A 20,655-nucleotide genomic window follows, 5' to 3' on the forward strand; every position below is an offset into this window, starting at 1 on the left:
GTGCCCGTCAACTTCTAACCTCGTTGCCTTGGAATGTACCGTGGGTCTAAGAAGTGTACTGAACACTGATATCTGTGTGCATATCTTGGAAATAACTGATGCTGCATTAACACTCATTGCAATGAATCTGTCGTTCGGACTACAATAATGAATTGGTGGGGGGGGGGGCGAAGTGTCGTCGCAGAGCAAATAGAGAGTATAGGCAACACATACGGATATTTAGTCTGCAAACGAATATTCAAAACACTTGACAGATAGTCAAACTGGATTAAACGAGGAGCTGATATACATACAAAAGGAGTCAGGCTGTATTCTCACTATAGACGGACGGATGGACATGCAGGTCGAATACGTTCAAACACGTTCCAAATCAGTTTTGATGAACAAACTCACACAAAACTGACACACAAGCTGATGGACATTGACGGACAGACAAACGAATACGAATCTAAAGCCAGAAACCACGTCTGGCCAAAGAGTCTAGTCCCAATACCAATACCAGATCGGGTTGCCTGTACAACCTTGTTATTACATACTGTATGCCGGTCCGCAATGCTCTGAACCTGTAAATAAGTTTTCTGCATACGAAGAAGACTACAGAAGACTATACTGTCCGATGTGATGTGAAGTAAGCTTGATACAATACAAGGCATATCGCAGTTTTGGCATCGCTGGGTATTGTGGCTGATGTCAGAGCCCATGAGTGAACAAACTTTGAAGGTGACATTGTATTTCAGTTTAGGCGCTTTTTGTCAGTTTGCGTTGTTTTTGGATTCATGTACTTATGAAATGTGTTAAACAGACCCAAAGGGCAACAGAAGGTTGCAAATTAAAGCAATTTGGGTTTGTCACCAAAGAATTGTGATCTCTGACCTAGACCACAATGCAGCACGACTGCACACGCGCACTCGAAACGCTGTGTAAAACTTATTGCGTTATACAGGTATTATAGCAGTGTGACTGACAGAATATTTGTATCTTTAAGTGATGTGAGTTTTCTGTTGTTGTTTCTTTTGATGATTGTTCACCAGAGATCAGAGGTCGGTAAGCTAGAGATATTTATGCTCTGCTTTTATAAGAATTTCTCTTATATTCATGTGCAATATGTATACTCTGATGTGTCAGGATCGTGTGGTCAACTGGCCAAAGCTCTTTGCTTTTATCAGAGTTAAGTTAGCTCTTGGTAATGAATGCTTGAAAAAAGGTCTTGTGGAAATAGGCAAAGTATGTGCAATAGGAAAGAGAATTTGCTGACTCCTCTACTGAAACATTTTTGTGACAGTCAAACTCTCTCCGCTGAACTACGTGTAGGTCAGTGCCGTCTGTACAATGGAATCGTCCGAATGATGTGAGCAAACCTAGCAAAAGATGTGGAAATGTTTTAATCAAGTAATAAAATATTTCGGAAACTATAAAGAAGAGTGAGATTCTAAGCAATTACAACCTTCTTGATCGAGCTCACTGGAATCTCACCGGAATTTCGGCAGACTTATTCAGTCTTCTTCAGCTGTTTGACCCGATCGTTGTGCATACGTGACTTCTGCTCGTGTTACGTCAGCAGTGTGTCAAATGTTGTCGGAAGTCGATATAGGTCACAACAACCTTCTCTCTGGACTGCCGACATTTGGTCCTTTATAATCGACGACACATATTAGCCTCCTTCACCGGCCTATCTGGGGGCCTTGGCGCAAGGTTTTGGGGGTTGGGGTTAGGGGGCATATTCCTTTCCTGTCATATTTTCTTTCCAACTTACACCAAGGCCCCAGAGAGGAGGAGGCAAGACACATATGCAAACAATCACGTGTCCACAGCGATTGCGTCATCCAGCCAAAGAAGACTGAAAAGGGCACCCAAAAATTCCATCGAGTCCGTTTTTTTTAAATTTGGTTAGGAGTTAAATTCTTTATAATGTCATTTACCTCTGATCAAGTTTGAATTTGTGACGTACACTGTAAGTTACACTATGTGTGGAAATTAAGGATTTAGGTGAACTTCGTGGCTTTTTTCTACCAATAATGATGTCGATGTCACGTGTCTTTAAGGTGATAGGTCATTTAAAGACTGCTGCAGAGAACAGTAACTGTATCTTAAATTTAAGGCACCTTCTTACTGTGTTGGACAAATCTTGAAGCTCTGTATATTGTCAAATACTTACAGATAGACTTAAATAATAACCTTTATAAATATTTGCTGTCAGAGAAGATAAGTAATACAGTGCTGTATATTATGTTGTATTTTTGCCTCAGTCTGTGGTTACTTGTGAAGCAGACGCAGGAATGTTGAGTGTTGAAACCTAAGAAAAAAAAAAAAACTGTACGTCGTTCAAGAGGAAAGCATCACTGCTTTTACAGACTCGTATTGTTAAAAAAAATGACAGCTGTTAACAGGATGAACCAGAGACACAAAAGTGCCAAATAGAGTAATATCAGACTATTTCTTGTCACAGTATTTTTGGTGGTACAGTAAATAGAAGTGTCCAGTACTGGAGTAACTCATATTTTCTTACCCTCGTCTCGACATGTCGATTCTTACCTGGTACTTGTAATAAAACGGAAATGATTAAAAAAAACGTCAGTTTGTCCGCAACATTTCTTTCATTATGGAGTCGTATAGGTAGCTTTTTCCACCTATGTTATGTGTTCGTTCTGTGTGTGTGTGTGCACGTGCAAGCGCTCTTGTGCATGTGTATTCGTGTCTGTGTGTGTATATAAACTCAGCACAAAAAGTTTGGAATATCAACTTTGGTATATCATATTTCCGTTATTTCTGCATAAATTTCAATGTATTATATATCAATAGAAAGCTTGTGCAATTTTCTTTCATATGGTATCAAAGTTATTATGATTGTAAACACATGAAACGAGCTCTAGGCCTGTTTACGTGAGTGGGTCACGAAAAAAAAGTGCCCAAATTTCCCTGCTTCTGTTCAACACTGCATTGTCCTGTTGATATTGGCGAGTGTGTCAGTGATTCAATCAATCCTCTTTTCACGTTACATTTGGTATACGGAACGTACAAGGTTTTAGCATACTTGAATAGAGTATATCTAGCCTTTCGGTAGTTGGATGGGAGAATCAAAGCGGAGGTAGCAAGGAGAACCGCACGCTGACACGAGTACATGTTGAAGAGTAACTTTCAGTATTTGGTGGTGCAGGCAGCGTCATGGTTCGGGGCGGTATAACCGCCATAGAAAAAAAAAATCATTCGTCATCATTCCAGGCAACTTCAATGTGGTGAAATATAGGGACACCATCCTCCATCCAGTCGCAATATCCGACCTCTTCAATGTTGGACCAAATGCCATTCTGCAAGATTACAACACCAGTCCACACAGAGCAAGGACCATTGGATGCTGAAGTACAGTCTTAGGATGGAATATGAGCCTTCTTACGGCTTATGGCTGCCACTCGATTGTTCACCTCTTGGTTCAAATTGTTTTCTTGACTAAAGAGTAACAGTAGTTTTGATTGACATGTCCTGTTTATTCACGTATCCCTCATTCACAAGTCAATACCGATGGAAGAAAATGAGCTGAATGGAGTGTTTGACTTTAGTAGGGTAATTTTGGCACTTTATCTTTGTGACCCCCTGTACGTAAGCAGGCCTGGTGCTTGTTCTATGAATTTACAATCATAAGATATTCTACTCAGATATACTAAGAATAAACTTGGATGTTCTGTATACCAAACGTCGGATGAAAAACGGATGGATCGAATTATTGTCACCCGCAGCCATAACAACGGGACGATACAGTGTTGAACAGAAACGGGGGAATTTGGGCACTTTTTTTTCGTGACCCACTCACGCAAACAGGCCTGGTGCTTGTTCCATGAGTTAACAATGATAATGAGTTTGATACCATTGGAAAGAAAATCATTCAAGCTTTCTATAGATATATAATGTATTTAAATTGATGCAGAAACAACAGAGATATGATCAACCGAAGTTTATATTCCAAACTTTTTGTGCTGAGTTTATATTGATGTGGACGTGTGCATATGTTTGCCTGTGTGTGAGCTTTTTGTGTACGCCTATGTATGCGTGTGCCTATTTGTATAATGGTTGTGTGTGTGTATGTATGTCAGTGTGTATGCGTATATATATGCCTTATGTGTTTCCTTGCACTCTAGATAACCAAAGAAGCTAAATGTGCTAGATTCTGAACTGATTACAATTTTCGCTGCAAAGTCAACAACAACCTGAAAATGTTCTTTTTTTTAATGTAAAGTGATGCTCAGTAATAGGAGAAGGGTGTATATTTGGCACAAACCCAAGTAATCGTCTATCATTGACTATGTTCAGAGTATAATCGTGTAAGGGTTGACATATCCTTCTATTCTTTTCCATTACAAGAGGTCCACAAAATCCTATTTCGGAAGGGATCTAAAGCGGGGGTCCATCTAAAGCAGGGGTCCCGTGCTCAAGGAGTCGCCTCAACCATGTAAATTACCCAAATATTGGGTACCCATTAGCTGCAAATACACCAGATATTATTATCATTATTATTATTATTACTTCTGTATGTACATGTCGAAACCCCTCCCTGTCTAGAAGCTTTTCATAAAGCCTATTGTTTATTTATTGGTTTAACTGTTCAGCATGCACAGCCAGGACTGCCCAACTAGCCTGTGACTATTACAAAGGGCTATCCCTGCTGACAAAAGTGGAGACAATACAAGTGGGATTTAACAAGGACAGGACAAGTATCAATAACAATATTTTAAGGTATTAAATAAAGAACTATCCTATAATTATACATAATATTGTCCTTCATCTCTCCTGTGTCCTGGTGACGAGCTCTCCCTCTGACACTGATGATTTCCCCTTTTTCTTAGCTGGTTCTGTGGGACAGACATAGTCATGGGTTAGCCTGGCAAATAGACACACGTGGCTCGTACATCCTAGTAGTCACTTAACCACACTACTCCCCCTATTAGTCACCATCGGAACTGCAGCAAAGATGCTACATAGTCTCTAACAAGCTAGTAAGGATGGCAGCAATCAGTCATCATTTTGAAGATTAGCCTTCAAATATTAGATATTGATAGACGATAGAAGAAAAAAGGGTATTGATAAATGATATAAATGCCTTCAGACTAATTTTACATTGTAGTTCTTTTTCATGTGAGAAGAGCATTGCCAAGTACGTATCTTACTGTAATTTGACCTTGACATTGCAATATATGGGCCGTCTATTTGGTAAGCAGTTTTATGATACAGACCAAACCAATAGAGAAACAAGGTCCAGAAAATGTTGTCAAGAGGATGATAATATATATATCACACACATTCTTTCTAAAGAAATACAGTGCAGATCTGTTCCAATCTGTTGGACAAGTACCCATCGATATAGTTGAAATGAATGTTACAACTGCACTGTTAACATGGCCTGCTTACCGTTATGGTAGTGCTCTGCAGTTTTCTTGCGCAGTTCGTCCACGGTTTCCTGGGTGTCGGCCCACTCGAGCACCAGGCGACGCCCGTACAGATGCGTGCTGTGTACCAGGGCATTAAAGGCTCTCTGGGGAAATAGTACAATATATGAGCATTTAAGGTTTTTAAATGAGTTAGATTTTGATATACATGTACAGTTACTCTTTACAGTCATGGCATCAGGCATTGTTCAACACATAAAAAAAGTGCCAATAGTAAAAGAATTTCATTACTGGAAGTGAAAATACAAAGAAGTGAAATGTTACTTCAGACAAGTAAACTTTTTATGTACTTGCCTGATAGGACAAGTGAATTTTAGAAAACTTGTTAAACCCTGTGGTTCTAAGTAAAGAACCTTGTTATCGAGTGGTTTCCCAATGACATGAAATTATTCACGTACCTTGGCATCCTGTTTTGAGAGGAACTCCACAAAGCCGAACCCTCTGTGCTGGGTGCTGCCGAACTTCTGAGGCAGCCGCACAAACTTGATCTCACCAAAGGTACTGAACAGGTTCTGCACCTCCCGCTTATTGGCTTGGAATGGGATGTTTCTCACCAGGATCTTGGATGATCTCTGCTTCTTCCTGGAGACTTTTTTTCTCTGTGAACTGTCGTCTTTCTGCACAGCCCTGTTTGAAACCTTCAGCTCTAGACTATGGCCATCCACTTCACAGTGCTGCAGGTCTTTCAAGGCCTTCTGTGCGGATTCTCTCTTCTGAAATTCCACAAATCCGTAGCCCATGGACAGGAGCTTCCCAGGATTCTTCATGTCCTTCTTCGTGGCGATGGTGACGCTTCTGATTGTCCCACAGGAGGAGAACCTCTGCTTCAAGGTCGCTTCCGTGGTGTCGAAGTTCAGGTTCTTCAGAAACAGGGTGCACTTTCCGCGCTCCTCCTGACCTTGGTCATCATCAGAGTCAGAATCTTCCTCCTCTCCTGACTCGTGTTCACCGCTATCTTGTTGCTGTTTCTGGGCGGCCACGTCCATAGGGGTGGAGAACACTTCTGTGGGAGCCCACTCCAGGTACAGGGGAACATGCTGGAACTGGGAGTCAGAAAGGGAAAAGATGGATATATGATTTGTTTGTTTGTTTGTTTATGGATGAATCTCCAGGTACAGGGGAACATGCTTGAACTGGGAGTAACAACAGAAAAGGAAAATATAAATATATGATTGTTTGTTTGTTTGTTTCTTTATCAATGAATCTCCAGGTAAGGAGGACATGCTGGAACTGTGAGTCAACATGAGCTCACAACAGAAAGTCTTTAGGGAAATATATATGATTTGGTTGTTTGAGGGGATCCAAACTGAGTCACGTATAAGATGGCATTCTTGCTGCTACAGCACCACCTTTAACATCATCTATAAGTAAAAGTGAGAAACAGATCCAGTCATTCTAACCCTGATGATGGTGTCTGACAGACATCAAAATGTTGGATGCGAGTACTACCCTGGTTATGTTTAAAAGAATTTTACTATACAAATATTAAGCATTCCAATGTCAGTGCATGGTGCTCACCTTGGTGTAAGCCAGCTTGTAGAAGGCAGTCCTTGCCTCTGATGGCTCCAGAAACTCCACCACAGCAGTCACCCCGACCGGGGGCAGAACCACTCGCCCCAGCTGTCCAAACTTGCTGAACACCTCCTGCAGTTGTGTGGCCTCCGTTCCCGCAGGCAAGTTCTTCACCTAAAGAAATTTCGGGCACAAAAATAGTCTGTAATGCAGAACTAATGCTCAAGATTTTTATATGCTGCTGTAGTACACCATTGGTGCCAACTGCCATGGTTCCTTGTAGATTTCCCTTTGGCAGGGTCAGTTAAATTTTGAGACAATCAGGCAATGTTACTTGGTCAAATGGAAAGATGAGTGGGTACTAAAAACATGTTTAATTTATCGCTCGTAGTCAATTGATATTGGTCATTTTCTCTATAGTGGCCACCTGTCTATAGTGGCCACATTTCTCCATTCCCTTGAGTGGCTGCTATAGACAGGTTTGACTGTACAGGTATTCAGGTACACATCCCTACCAGTAGCACAGTTTTACTTCTGGCCGCGGCAGGCTGACTGAAGGCGTCCAGCTTGACTCCGTTGTCCAGAAGGAACTGTCGGGTTTCTGCCACTATCTGTGTCTCACCCAGAGCCATCCGCACGGCAAGACTCTCTCTGGAATCCTGAAATTAGAATAATTTATTTATTTACTTATTGAGATTTACCATGTTTGTGGAAGGCAGGCTTTTAGCCAGGCAGGCGTCAGGGTGTCTATTGTACGCCCTGTTCTGAAAATAATTGAAATCAGACCAGTGCTGCTAGAAGGCTAACAGAGCAGGTCATATTAAATCTCAGAGACAGTGTTTCAAGAGGCATCAAGGTAAAGATACCCGTCACATATACTGTCTAGTAACATGGAGCAGATAAGGCAAATTTTCAGTATATGAAAGCATAGTTAGTACACTTTTGAAACTTAACTTTTATGCTTTATTTCAAGTCAAAGAAAAGACTTACAGCATCTAAGACATGACTCTTGGTGGTGCCATATTTTTCCGCCATGACGTCTGCGACTGCATTCTCTCCTAGGAACAGGCTGTTCCAGTTGTGGGAGCTGAGGGGAACCAAAATCAAAGTCACTTCCATATGCATGTGGCATGATTGGTTACTAGTAGTCAGGTCAATGCTTTTCATGCACTAGAGGGAAACTTGTAGTAAGCAAATTCAACACGCATATCAAGAAGACTCATTAGACTCTGAGGTGACAAGGTGTGCTTGGAGAAATATGCAATCCAGAGCACAGACGTGCTGTCGTCAATCCTTGTCTACAAGTGCCTTGCTTTGTCCGCAGTTAACCTTTATAGGTTCAAGGTTCAATCTCCAAACTTTGAACCTTGAGGGTACTGCATTTATCTAAACTCTTACCTTCCTGCCTTAGCTTTCTGATCGGCTTCCTTTTTCTTCTTGAAGTCCTTTCCACCGCGTGCCCCTTCCTCCTGGTTCCTCCCCCTCCCGGGCAGGATGTGCAGCAGACGACCCATGAACAACCATGATAAGGAATCAAAAACACTCACCTTCCTGCCTTAGCTTTCTGTTCGGCTTCTTTCTTCTTCTTGAAGTCTCCCTCCTTCCCACCGCGCGCCCCTTCCTCCTGGTTCCGCCCCCTCCCGGGCAGGATGTGCAGAAGACGACCCATGAACACCGTCCCGTCCAGCCGTGAGAAGGCCGTCACGGCGTGTTCCGGAATCATGAAGGTCACGAAGGCGATGCCCATGGCTCGTCTGGTGAAGGTGTCGATGGGGATGTGGCACTCCGTCAGGGGACCTGGAGATCAGATGACATCAGCAACTTTAAGTAAGGATTTAAATTCAAAGTAAGACTTAAGTGTTAAACTAGTTTTGAGTGACACCCATCACTCTTTTTCAGTGTCTCTAGAAGTAAATCTCCATTTTCATGCGGTTGTAGACTCTGCGATTGAATTGCATCCTTTTGCAATCATGACAGTCCGTCAGGGGACCTGGATATCAGATAACATCAACATTCATTTCAGTACATCCGCATTAAGTGTAAATGGGTGAGTGACACAGCTGGGATTCGAACACAACGAAGGCTTCTTAGCCAAGAGGAAAGGTCACAAAGACGATCCCCATGGCTCTCCTAGTCAAGGTGTCTATGGGAATGTGGGGCCGCGTAGCACAGTGGTAGTGTATTCGGCCCGTGACCGAGAGGTCGCCGGTTCGAATCCGCCTGCCGTGTTGCCGGTCTTGTGCCCTTGGGAAAGGCACTTTACACGACTTTCCTCACTTTACTCAAGTGAAAAATGAGTCGTCCCTCGGATAGGACGTTAAATGGAGGTCCCGTGTATGGGGAGAGTCACACCCCATGCACGTTAAAGAACCCCTACACGTGCGATGGTGCGGTGTGGTTGGAGCAAACCCTTCTGTCTGGAGTTGGTGATTCACTTCAAATCACCCGGTTGTAGGCCTGGCGAACCTCTATACCATATCAGCCACACGGTGATTTACATCATTCACCCGGACGGGAGACCTGGCGCATCCCCGTCTTGTAATTAGCCAGCGAAAGGGTATGTCACCCCGTAAGGGGCGGTATCACCCCGTCGTGTGTAAACATGTGCGAACATGTGTGATCACGTCGACCGATGATGATGATGATGATGGGAATGTGACACAGGGGACCTTGATATCAGATAACATCAACATTCATTTTGGTAACATCAGCATTCATTCCAGTAGCGTAAATGGGAGAGGAACACAGCTGGGGTTGAAACACAAGGCTCCTTAGGCCAAAGTAAGATTTTAAATTTAAAGTAAGACTTAAGTGTTACACGAGTTTCGAGTGACATCTATCACTCTTCTTCAACATCCCTAGAATGGCACTGTGATGCTGAAGAATTCTGATTAATGTCACTTGAAACATCCAGAAGTAAATCTCTGTTTTCATGCAGTTGTAGACTATGATCATGAGATTGAATTGCATCCTTTTGCATGAGACACTCCGTCAGGGGATCTGGAGATCAGACAACATTGGCATTCATTTTAATCAGCAAGTTAAACTTAGACTTAAATGTAAGACTTGAGTGTTGTTACAGTAACTGTAAAATCTCCACCCCAAATTAAAACAACCTTTTGCATGAGCCAGTCCGTTGTTACTGTAAAATTTAGAAGTGTTCACTGTGAAATTAAACTTATACATTCCCAGGTTAGTAGAATCTAATAAAAAAAAAAGAAAACTCAAAACATCATGCACTTCTATTACAGGACTCATTTCATTGACATTAAGATATGAGACAATGTTGTAAAATTCCTAGTAGTATAGTTAGTAGGAGACAATTATGTCCCGAGGATAACCACCCACCGTATTTAGTGAACAGTCCCTCCAGGTCCTCCTCCTTACACAGGTAGGGGAGGTTCCTGATGAACAGGCGTCCAGACTGGAGAACAGAAGACGGAGAGTTATCCTGATGGCACTTCTACATGACATGTTATCGATTTTCATACAATGATGATGTAGAACAGGGTTCCGGCCAGCGTCCATCATTCCGTCCTTCGATGGAATTTTGATGCTGGGGCCAGGCGAAAATTTGCCCATTCCGTCCTGTGACAGACGAAAATTGACACGTATAGATTCTAATAGAACCAAACTGAGTCTACCAGAAAAATTTGCCCCTCAAAATAAAGTAAGTAGCATTTCAGAGGGTCTACATTTTAAAATTTTCCAGGGAAACATCCCCCCCCCCCAAAAAAAAAATTGTCGCCCCTTTGACAGGATTTGCATTCAAAATCCAGGGGATGGAAAAAAATTCAGGCTGCCTAGAACACTTGATGTAGAATACAGATCTGAATCATACAACAGTCTTTCCTTACCTCAGCTATTGACTCATCTTCATCTCCTGCCTCCTGACTCTGAAATCAAAATGGAAATAGTTTGTATGAATATTTCTGAGTAAAGACTAAACTATTTGTGAGAAAAAACTGCCAAGTTTCTAACCACGGTTAGCAAGTGAAAGGATTGAGCCAGCGGACACTACATAGGATGGTACTCAGGTATACTATATATAAAGTTCAGATTTACAAGTTTTTAGTGTACACGAACATTCAATGTAAATGCAAGACTCTAAATTTACAGTATAAACTTGACTTCACCTTTTTCTCCCAGGGCCTCTGTTCTCTCTCAGAGCTTTCTTGTTCCCCTATTCTCCTCTCCTCTCGTGTGAGCTCAATGAACCTGGTGCCTGCACACATAGCACAACAAAAAACATTACTTAAATTCTAAATAATTAATTTGTCTGCATGTTTTATCTGTACTTTGTGTACGCTTATTCATTTCCTTTGCAATATGTTTTTATTACCTTGTCTGTGTACCTGGGCCCCGATGAAAATCAGTTTGTCAAAACTGAATCGGGCTACCCGAGAGTCTGAAAATCTCAATAACAATAAATTGTGGATCCCAACTAGGGTTGGGTTCCTGTTTGGAACATTACAATTAGAGCGTAAACAAGCTTGTCAAATCATACATGTAGTCAACTGTCTTCTTTAGTCACTATGGTAAGAGATATAGTGGTATCCATGATTATAATTTGATAACACTGCTGCTGGGGTCCCTGACACTGACACAGGGGTAGGCAGCAGTAGGCTAGTCTTCACACCACACTTCCAAGGTGAGTAAAAAAAAAAGTAATGCAGTTGCAAGACGTCATGGTTTCAAAATTATATTGAATTAGTTGAAACTAGCCCTATTTCTAGTTTAGTCACTGTCAGTCAAATCATTTCTTATGTCTGAGGCCCTGAAACTCACCCATGTAGTCTTTGTCTCTTTTCAGGGCTTCCAGTAGGTCCTTTTCACTTGAGAATCCAACATCAACAACTCCTGAAAAACATTTTACAAGCACATGTAGTTCCAAATCAAAACACTGAAAGATTTGAATAATATAGTACATACACAATTATACAATGTTAATATATAAATATACAATACAGAAATTCCAACTATGATTTCTAATATTGATATTGAATACTGGTAGATTAGTGGTAAAAAAAACAAGAGTAAGCTGTGATCAGAGGTGTATGGCTCATGTTCCTCAGGCCACGAAATCTTTCAAAATTTTTGATTATGAATCCCTTCATATTACCAGTACAACTAGAAAGAAGTGAATCTGTCTAATATCAGTTTTTAGTATTGTCAAAACTGTTTGATCCAGGCAAACATCTATTCTTAACATTCAACTGTGTGAAGACTGTATACAAAGTAAGGTTAAATTACACAATATTTAAAAGTAAGCTGAAAAAAAATCCATTCCTCTCACCTGTTCCTTTCCCTTTTCTTGTACGGTGGATTTTTAAAGCTTGGATATTCAGAGGGTAGAAAAACTCCTTGATGTCTTTCTGTGAAGTAAGAAATTTTGCTGATATCAACCAATTTACAGCAAAAGGGGTACAATCATAATATGATAATTGTATATCAAGTAAATTCCTGTATAATACAATACAATACAATCATGGTTAATGTCCATGTATCAATTGAGATATATAAATTCCCACCCTTTTTACCAGGTTCACTTTATGTTGGTCTAATAGTCTATTTTCTGTAATGCTTTACTTCCCCTTGGAGTATACCAAACCAAAATCATATACATGTACATGTACATTGTATCTATGACTTCTTAAACTGAAATGAAATTATGTACACTGTACCTCTTTGGCCTTGTAGGGAACACCTTTCATCCTCAGTGTGTAGTTGGAGTCAGTATGATCTGCCTTCTCCTGAACAATACACATTGTTAAAAAGGTGTTCAGAATGCTGTACTACTGATGCACGACAGTATATTTGCTATGCTATAGATTATGGCCTGCAAATAAGCTGCAATGCTACAACAGTCAGGTGTTTTGAATGGTATACAATACTTTCTGTCAGTGACACTGAACAAGACCATTGATGAGATTTTTAACCACAAACTTTGAAATGAGGTGAAGACAATTTCTAGTTGTTGTTTTTTTCATCTATGCAGTCTGGCTCTAATCTTCAGCTTTAGAAGCTGTCCTAATGGGCGCTGACGTACATCGCTGAAGTGGTTGTTGGTAGTCCAAGAGAAACAAAAGTAAGACAATGTCTAAGTTCTAACAAACCTGTGATGCTGTCTTCTTTTCAGTGCCTCCATCCTTACATTCTCCTTCACCTTTTTCCTCCTCCTCTCCATCCTCTTCTGATTCACTGTCAGATGAAACACTTGTCTGGACCACTTTGGACTTCAAGTACTGGAAATGAAAATAGGTATGAAATACACAATCATGTTTGTCTCAACAGTTAGTTAGTTTAAGTCCTTCCAGCACCAGACAGTGCATTGAGCGGATCCCATCTCCATTTCAGTAGCCCTGGGCCACACAACTTTGTGCAATCACTACAGCAGGGGGCTGGTGCTCAGATAGTGGTGTGTGTTCAACTTCCATACTCTTTCCTGAATGTTGAGTGTAAGAGAAAACAGTATGTACCATTTTTATGTCTTTGACTCTGCCAGGGATCAAACTCACGGCCTACCAAGTGCAAGGCAAACACTCTACCCACTACACAATTGTACCCGCCATTGAACATCCTAATATGCAAATGAAATTCTGCTTTATGCTTGCATAGTTTCATTTAAGTCATTGACACTAGTAAATGTTGATAGCTAAGATCATGTAACAAATAAATGTATCTTCCACATACGTCCATATCTGAAACTTGTTCTTGGTGAGCTGTCTTTTCATCAGCAGTTTCTTCTGTTTTTTCTGAAAGAAATTGGAAACAATGTGTAAAAATCCCTCTCAAAATATAATCTTGCTATTTTTTGCAAGTTGTAGTGCCACGTAGCAAACAGGTCAAAATTAAGTTTCCTTGCTGTTTCAGTAAAGGGTTGCTAGCCCTTTCCCCAACATGGGACCCTTATCTAAGGTCCCTTCCGAAAGACGGATGCTGCCCCAAAAGAGATGCCCTTCCCAGGATTGAACCAGTGCCACTCAGTTACCAAATAATTTGAACCAGGAGCTCAACTGTGAGGCAGGTACCAGTTGAGCTACAGGAACATCTCTATAACATTTGAATACATTTCTTTGTGTACATTGTTAAGTTGAGATCGCATGGCGCAATCAGCAGCGCGTTGGGCTCAGGCGTCTTACACATGGCATACAGTTGTTCCTGTGCGCCAGTAGACAAGAGGGTGGAGAAGGAACGGTGCACGCCCTTCCTTCACCTTAAAAAGTCACATGCAGGCTAGGCCGACAGGTGACCTAACCCACCCTGCCTGCCTACCATTGCCTTCCGAGACAGATGGATGCCAACATATTGTTATTGTTAAGTATTGTCTATTTCTTAAAAAGTACCTTCTGATTCTATGTCATCATCTTCCTCTTCATTGAACAGCAGTTTATCAGCCTGGGTTTTCCTGTGTTTCTCCGACCCATCCTGGGTTTTCCCTGTACCGGCAGTATCTGTCCACGTGGGTCTAGTGGCCTTGCTCTGATGGGCTTGCAGAAATTCCTGAAACTCTGGGTCATCCTGAAGCTGTGTGAAGAACAAAAACAGCGAGCAGATTGAATTTGGACTCAGCTTTCTACAACTTTCTTGGTAACATGTAGATATGCACACAATAACCATTTTTCATCGATCAACCACAGCCTGGCATTTTTGTAGTCCACATACACCTTCATTGTCGAAGAGGTTTGTTTGAACCTTTACTTTTTCATGAGAAGCTCAAATCGCTTTTTATTGAGGTCATGCTAAAGGTTGAACAAAACATTGGTATGCTAGGGTTGAACAAAACAGTCAACAACAAAAGAAGATAAAATGTTACCTCTCCAAGAAGAAGACTAGAATCAGAAGACTGTTTGTTTTTCTGGAAAGCAAAATTACATAGCCTTTGTAAATACTAATACATCTATACAACAATGTGCCTTATAATATGCCTTGCGTAGCCTTACAAGTATATATTAATATAGTTTGCTTTCTTACACATCAACGTTTACTATTTCTACCAAATGTAGAGTCTGACATATCAGATAAATAGATAATGTCGTAAGATGAATACCATTGACTGCCAAGGATTACTAGTACCTTCTCTGGTTTCTCTGCCTTCCCCTTCTCTTTTTGTTTTGTCTGTAACAGTTCTTTGACTTTTGCTCTCTTCTGTTTCCATGGTGTGGGGGTGTCCTTCCCTGAAAGATCCTTACAAAACTCAACCTGAAAAATAAACACTCTAAATTACCAGAGTGTTACTTTCATCTTCCACTGTATATCTGAGAAAGAACATTTACAAATCAGCAACTTCTTGTTTTTTTTTAATGCAAGTTATAACAGCAATAATCCCTCTCACAGAGATCAGAACGCATGTGTTCCAACAGGAATTCTAGGTAATATCAAAGTCAAAGGTAAAGGCCTCGAAAAAGAAAACGATTTTGTTGTCTCGAACATTGTTTTGATTTGCATGACAACATCCAGGCGGGGTTTGTTTTCTTTTTTGAGGCCTTTACCTTTACCTTTGACATATTGCTGTAAATGCATTTGAGTTTGCGGGGATTTAATTTCACGGTAGCAGGAACAAGGGCTTTTCGCGGTGGTTTTAAGTTCATGGTAGCATCATGCACTGTAGTCTCTTACTGCCATGGAAAAATGTTTGCGGTGAAGCGGCCAGTGCAAAAACTGCACAGATTAAACCACCACGAAAGTTTCTACATTTACAGTACCTAGAATTCCTGTCGCCTGTATTCTGATCTCTACATGAAAGCGCCTATTTGATGGACTACACCAGACCTGTATCCTGACAGTGTTGAGGAAACTGTTGTGGAACTGTTGTACGGCCTTCTCCGCCTCCTGGTGGCTCCGGAAGCCGACGAACCCGAAGTGGCGAAACTGGCCGTTCTTGGAGTACTTCAGCTTACAGTCAGTCACCGTCCCCATGGCCTCAAACATAGACTGGAACTTGTGTTCTGTGATCTAAATAAAAATACACGATGTATGTATGTACTAGTACTGCTACAAGTATGTACGTGCATAGGCCAGGAACTGGCCCCTTGCATCGGCTAATAGTAATACCGCACCTTACAAGGAGACATACCCTTGTTTAGCTGAGTGCTAGATCCGTAATGTCTCCAGTCCGGCTGAATGCTGTTAATCATTGTATCGCTGGTACAAGACAGGTGACATTAGGGTGATTTGGAGTTGATCACCAACTCCAGACAGAAGGCCAAGGATTTGCACCACCGCACACCAGGGTATGCCCCTACTCTTTCTCAGAAGATGAAGTAGGTTCATAGGTTCGTGCATGAGATGGGACTCTCCACAATAAACACATGTAAATCATACTTTTCAGAGATTGGCATATCCATGCATTTGCTGTAACGATATTATACAGCTACATGCTTGCCAAGTTAACACGTCTAAAGTATACATTTCAACAGATATAATTTCTGGTGTTGGTTAATTTCTAGAATTCTTCTTTATCTCATGTTGTGCATCCGAATCTTATTTCCACCTAAAGGAACAACTGCCTGAATAGAAGAGTATGCGTGATCACATCTGCTATGTTGCGCTGCCCCCCTCCCCTATCTCGCAACGTACAAGTGTGAACGTGCATCTCCCTAACATATACTTACGCTTGGCGGCAGGTTTTTAACGATCAGGCGAGACATGGCTGTTTCACCTTCCCTCTAGATGTCTCTGTTGGCCACTTAATACTTCAGAGGTCTCGCTACACGAGTGGTGTAAGTTACGTTCCTAGTTTCGCCGCATGCATGGTACCAAAGAGTAGGAAAACGAGGGATTTAAACTTTGAACTTTGAACCCTTGCAAGGCATAGTGGGTATTGTAAGGTTCATTACGCGGGAAATTCAATGAAGATTCATTCAACCAAGGACGTTCTATCAGATAGAATGTCCTTGATTCAACCAAGGAGCTCCTTGATTGAACTGATTCAACCAAGGAGCTCCTTGATTGAACAGGCGGTTTTGTCAATATATGGAACAGCTGGAATTTTAGACCAGTCTGACAGAGGGAAGAGGGAAGTATGTGAGTCAAGGGGACCCGGTTACAAAACCCTTGTAGAAGGGCCTACATCATGCCATCGGAGATACTGTTTTGGGTGGGTGGATGCTTCTGTATTTTTGTAGTCAGCATACTATTATAAAACTGAAGAACCTCTAGATGGATTACGATGATATTTGGTATGTGGGTAGAGGTTGGGAAGATGAAGGTCAATGTCGATTTTGGTACTGCTGCAGGACTTTCGTTTTTTGTATCCTTTGACCTTTGACTTGCTATGGTCTTGATTTTTGTTGGTGGCAGATTGTGAATGTGAATGTGAAGAAGAAGTGGTGTATGTTTAGGCAGCTTGCTCTGGAACTGCGTGTTTGACAAAATTGCCCGAGGAGAATAACGAAACAAAGGAATGAAGGATTTCCATTGTATTTAGTCGATGCAGTTAACTTAGGCAGAGATATACATCATCATCATAATCAATAAGAGATATACATAATTTATATATTTATTTATCTATTGATCTTTAGGGTAGTCCCTTCAGTTTACGTAGTAACTGATTTCCAAGGGAGCCCTATATACATGTTCGCACATGTTCGTACAACGACGGTAATGAAGTGCGATTTATGAAAATTAGGACTTGATTTGCATATTTAATGAGGGAATTCTATATTTACAGTGATGTCCATTATAGGACTTAAATACTTGTAACATATAGTTTGAACAGGTGGGAGATAAGCAGATACCAATTATAAATATAAGTCCATAATGTACATAATTGATACAAAAGTGCCATAATACTTCTAAGTAGTAAATGGCTGGAATGTCAACATTGTGGCCTAGGTAAGTTAGATGAGGGTGTACATAGCCAAGCGTATATTATGAAGATGTAATCAGAATACTGCATCGAGATATGAGGTATCCGAACTCTTGTTCCTTGTAGTGTTTGATGCTAAGGCAGTCCTTTTGTTGAGTTACCGTATACCGTTGCAGGCTTCCTATCATAATTTGAAAGATATCAACAACAGCATTAAGGCACTAGGTATTCACAAAGTTTTCACTCATTGCTGAAGATTCAAGTCTAAGAAGCCGGTAACGTTAACTGAGTCGGCATTGTGTACAGTCAGTCCGTTGTCCTTTTGAACAAGGTCTTCTCCGTTGCACAACCCTCTTTGATTCTTTAGTAAACGACGACCATCTGTCGCCTTCATCAGTACAAAATGAAACAAATACTATCGGTGCTATATGGACCGTAGACAATCCGAACTTGACCTATTGTATTTTGACACTTTGTTCAATTGATCTACCAACCTGATGAAAGTATTTAGGGAAACGTCACATTTCCAATCCGGGGCCCGGCCGGGCTGTTTGTGGAAATGAAAAATAGAAATGTACTCAAAATAATGCCCACGACTATTCTCTTAACGTCTTGTGTAGTGTTGTGTCTTTTATGTCATACCTTTCGTTCCCGAAAACTGCCCGGCCGGGCCCCGGTTTGGAAATGTAACGTTGCTCTTACAGAGTCCCCTGTCCTGTAATATTGTCAGCCTTAGTCAGCTTGGATATGATAGCATTTTCTCTTGCACAAACAACAGCACAGCATTATAATGGTAAGACAGCTGGTCGTCCCTGCCGGGACGCTGAGTAGAATGTTTTGTGGAGCGATTCCTTTTGCCGTTGTTGAGTTAGAACTTGGTCCGTCGGTGAGATTCCAAGCATTGGTGACAGCTCCCTTGCTATGTTCGGTTGGTTTGGGCATGGCGTCACAACGAGCAGTTCCGTTCAAGACGCTTTTCACCATAACCTGTGACTGGCTAGTGACTTGACTCGCACCCACAACCGTGGGAACCGCGGTTGCTTCTGTGGTCGGCTGGTACGGCCTACAACCCGTGAGCTTGTTAGACACGTCCGACAGAGACAGCCCTTCCAGTCGACTTGGATTTTTGCAGACAAGTCCGCTCACAAATCGCAGGTTGCTCTCGAGAAAGCAGGCTGAGCAAGACTTACAACAGTTTCCATCCCTTCCCTGGCAGGCTTGTAAACACGCCACCTTGTCAATAAGCCAAGAGAGGGCGCAGTCACAATAAAAGGGGTTCCCGGTGATAACAGCCGTGGTCACCTGGGGCCATCCCAGTTCGTACTGAGTGAGCGACGCAAGTCTGTTGAAACTTAGGTCCACCCATTTCAGCTTCGGCAGATGCTCAATGACGATGTCAAGCTGCAAGTACGGTAGTCGGTTTCTGTTCAGAAATAAGTAATTCAAAGCTGGCAAGGCGCGTAAAGACACCCAGGAAAACCACTCAATCTTGTTCTCACCCAGGTCCAGGTAATGCAGTCGCGGTAGTTCCGGCAGGTGGGAAACGTTCCTGATGCTATTGGATCTGGCAGTAAATTTCCCAGCGTTGGGCGGTATGCCAGCAGGGATCGTAGTAAGGTCCAGTGAACTACAATAGACCTTTAACGTCTGCAAGTGCGGATTCTGTTGTACCTCACATTTAGGTGGCAGACAAGAACAAGCCGACCACATAGAGCCCAAAGTGACGAGCTGCAACAGTACACTTACTTTCATGATCATATATAACAGTCACGTGTTGTTATCCGCGTCTGTTGGACAGCAATGGAATCATATGCAGATGCTTTCGATGACTTTGTTCACATAAATACTTTGATATATGTCCAAATTTCCCTGTTAGTGTGTTCGCATCGTCCGCTTGTAACAGCAGACCAACTATTATGCCACAGTGAAATTGAAGGGTCATATCTTTACACAACTCTGCATTTATGCATACAAGTGCCCGTACAGCCAGGCATATGTACCGCAGTCTTTTGGTGCCAGGCACGAGCACATGGAACTTAATTGCACGACAATTGTACATGCATACAATGCATGGGAACAACTATTACACAAAGTACAAAATAGAGGTATAGGATAAAGCTTAGCAACCTATTTAAGTTACATAACAATAAGGGCTAACATAATACGTTAACATATAACCAAGGTCCACACAATATACAATGTTATACATTAGAATAGACGATGTCATTGACTAGCCACTTTTTTTAGAAATTGCCAATCTTGATGTGTCTGTGAACGTCGTGTTTTACAGATGAGTTTTCTGAGGAAACAACGTGATGGTGTCTGCTGACGTCTGCTATGTACAGGCAAGTTTCAGGCACACATTTACTTGAAGTCACTTTCATAGGGTACAAAAGCCACGTATAACGTAACGGTGGCGCTGAGTAGAATTTCGAATCTATTTGGGATTAATTTTCGCCGTTGCTGATTCACCCCTTGATAGGCTTGCAGCGCATTGAAGCCAAGTCCTTGCAACGTCCAGTTGGTTATAGTCTAGGGGTGGATACAGGTACAGAAAATTCAAGTACAGGCACGGTTCAGGTCCTGGTGTGGACCAGGACCAGGACCAGGTCTGGACCTGAACCTGAACCTAATAGTCTGTGAAAACTTGTGAATAGGCGATGCTCAAAACAACGGTTCATTTAATCTATTTGACGGTGTATCCAACCCTCCCTGACCTTTTAAAATCCTATCTTCATGTACAAGACTAATGTATGCCTTAACTCAGATCAAGTTTGACTGTAGAAATTTGGTAATGATGACTACCAACTCTCCTCCACTTCGCTCTTGTTATTTTTGGGGTCGGTAACCCCAAAAACACGTGCCCGAACGCCTACCGGTACCAAGTCCTATTATGGT

At 41.7% G+C, this 20,655-nt stretch overlaps 1 protein-coding gene across 1 annotated transcript; it reads right to left on the reverse strand.

Moving 5' to 3' along the window:
• Positions 1-4,203: 4,203 nt before the first annotated feature.
• Positions 4,204-16,754, reverse strand: LOC118426075 (probable RNA-binding protein 19). Its single transcript, XM_035835334.1, has 20 exons — positions 16,562-16,754; positions 15,720-15,902; positions 15,024-15,149; positions 14,764-14,805; positions 14,294-14,474; positions 13,641-13,702; positions 13,064-13,192; positions 12,632-12,700; positions 12,244-12,322; positions 11,736-11,807; positions 11,084-11,172; positions 10,805-10,843; positions 10,296-10,371; positions 8,495-8,744; positions 7,938-8,034; positions 7,463-7,606; positions 6,954-7,121; positions 5,834-6,478; positions 5,398-5,521; positions 4,204-4,841 (listed from the first exon to the last, which is right to left on the reverse strand). The coding sequence occupies exons 1-20, from the start codon at positions 16,595-16,597 to the stop codon at positions 4,771-4,773; spliced, it is 2,682 nt and encodes an 893-aa protein (XP_035691227.1). The 5' UTR covers positions 16,598-16,754; the 3' UTR covers positions 4,204-4,770.
• Positions 16,755-20,655: the final 3,901 nt, after the last annotated feature.

Source organism: Branchiostoma floridae, chromosome 11 (assembly GCF_000003815.2).
Source record: "Branchiostoma floridae strain S238N-H82 chromosome 11, Bfl_VNyyK, whole genome shotgun sequence".
NCBI lineage: Eukaryota > Metazoa > Chordata > Leptocardii > Amphioxiformes > Branchiostomatidae > Branchiostoma > Branchiostoma floridae.

Coding starts and splice junctions, on each gene's coding strand:
- LOC118426075 (XM_035835334.1), bottom strand. CDS start 16,597: ATGTCTCGCCTGATCGTTAAAAACCTGCCGCCAAGC. Junction 10,372..10,804: donor AAGATGAGTCAATAGCTGAG/GTAAGGAAAGAC, acceptor TCTGTTCTCCAG/TCTGGACGCCTGTTCATCAG. Junction 7,122..7,462: donor GAAGTAAAACTGTGCTACTG/GTAGGGATGTGT, acceptor AAATTTCTTTAG/GTGAAGAACTTGCCTGCGGG.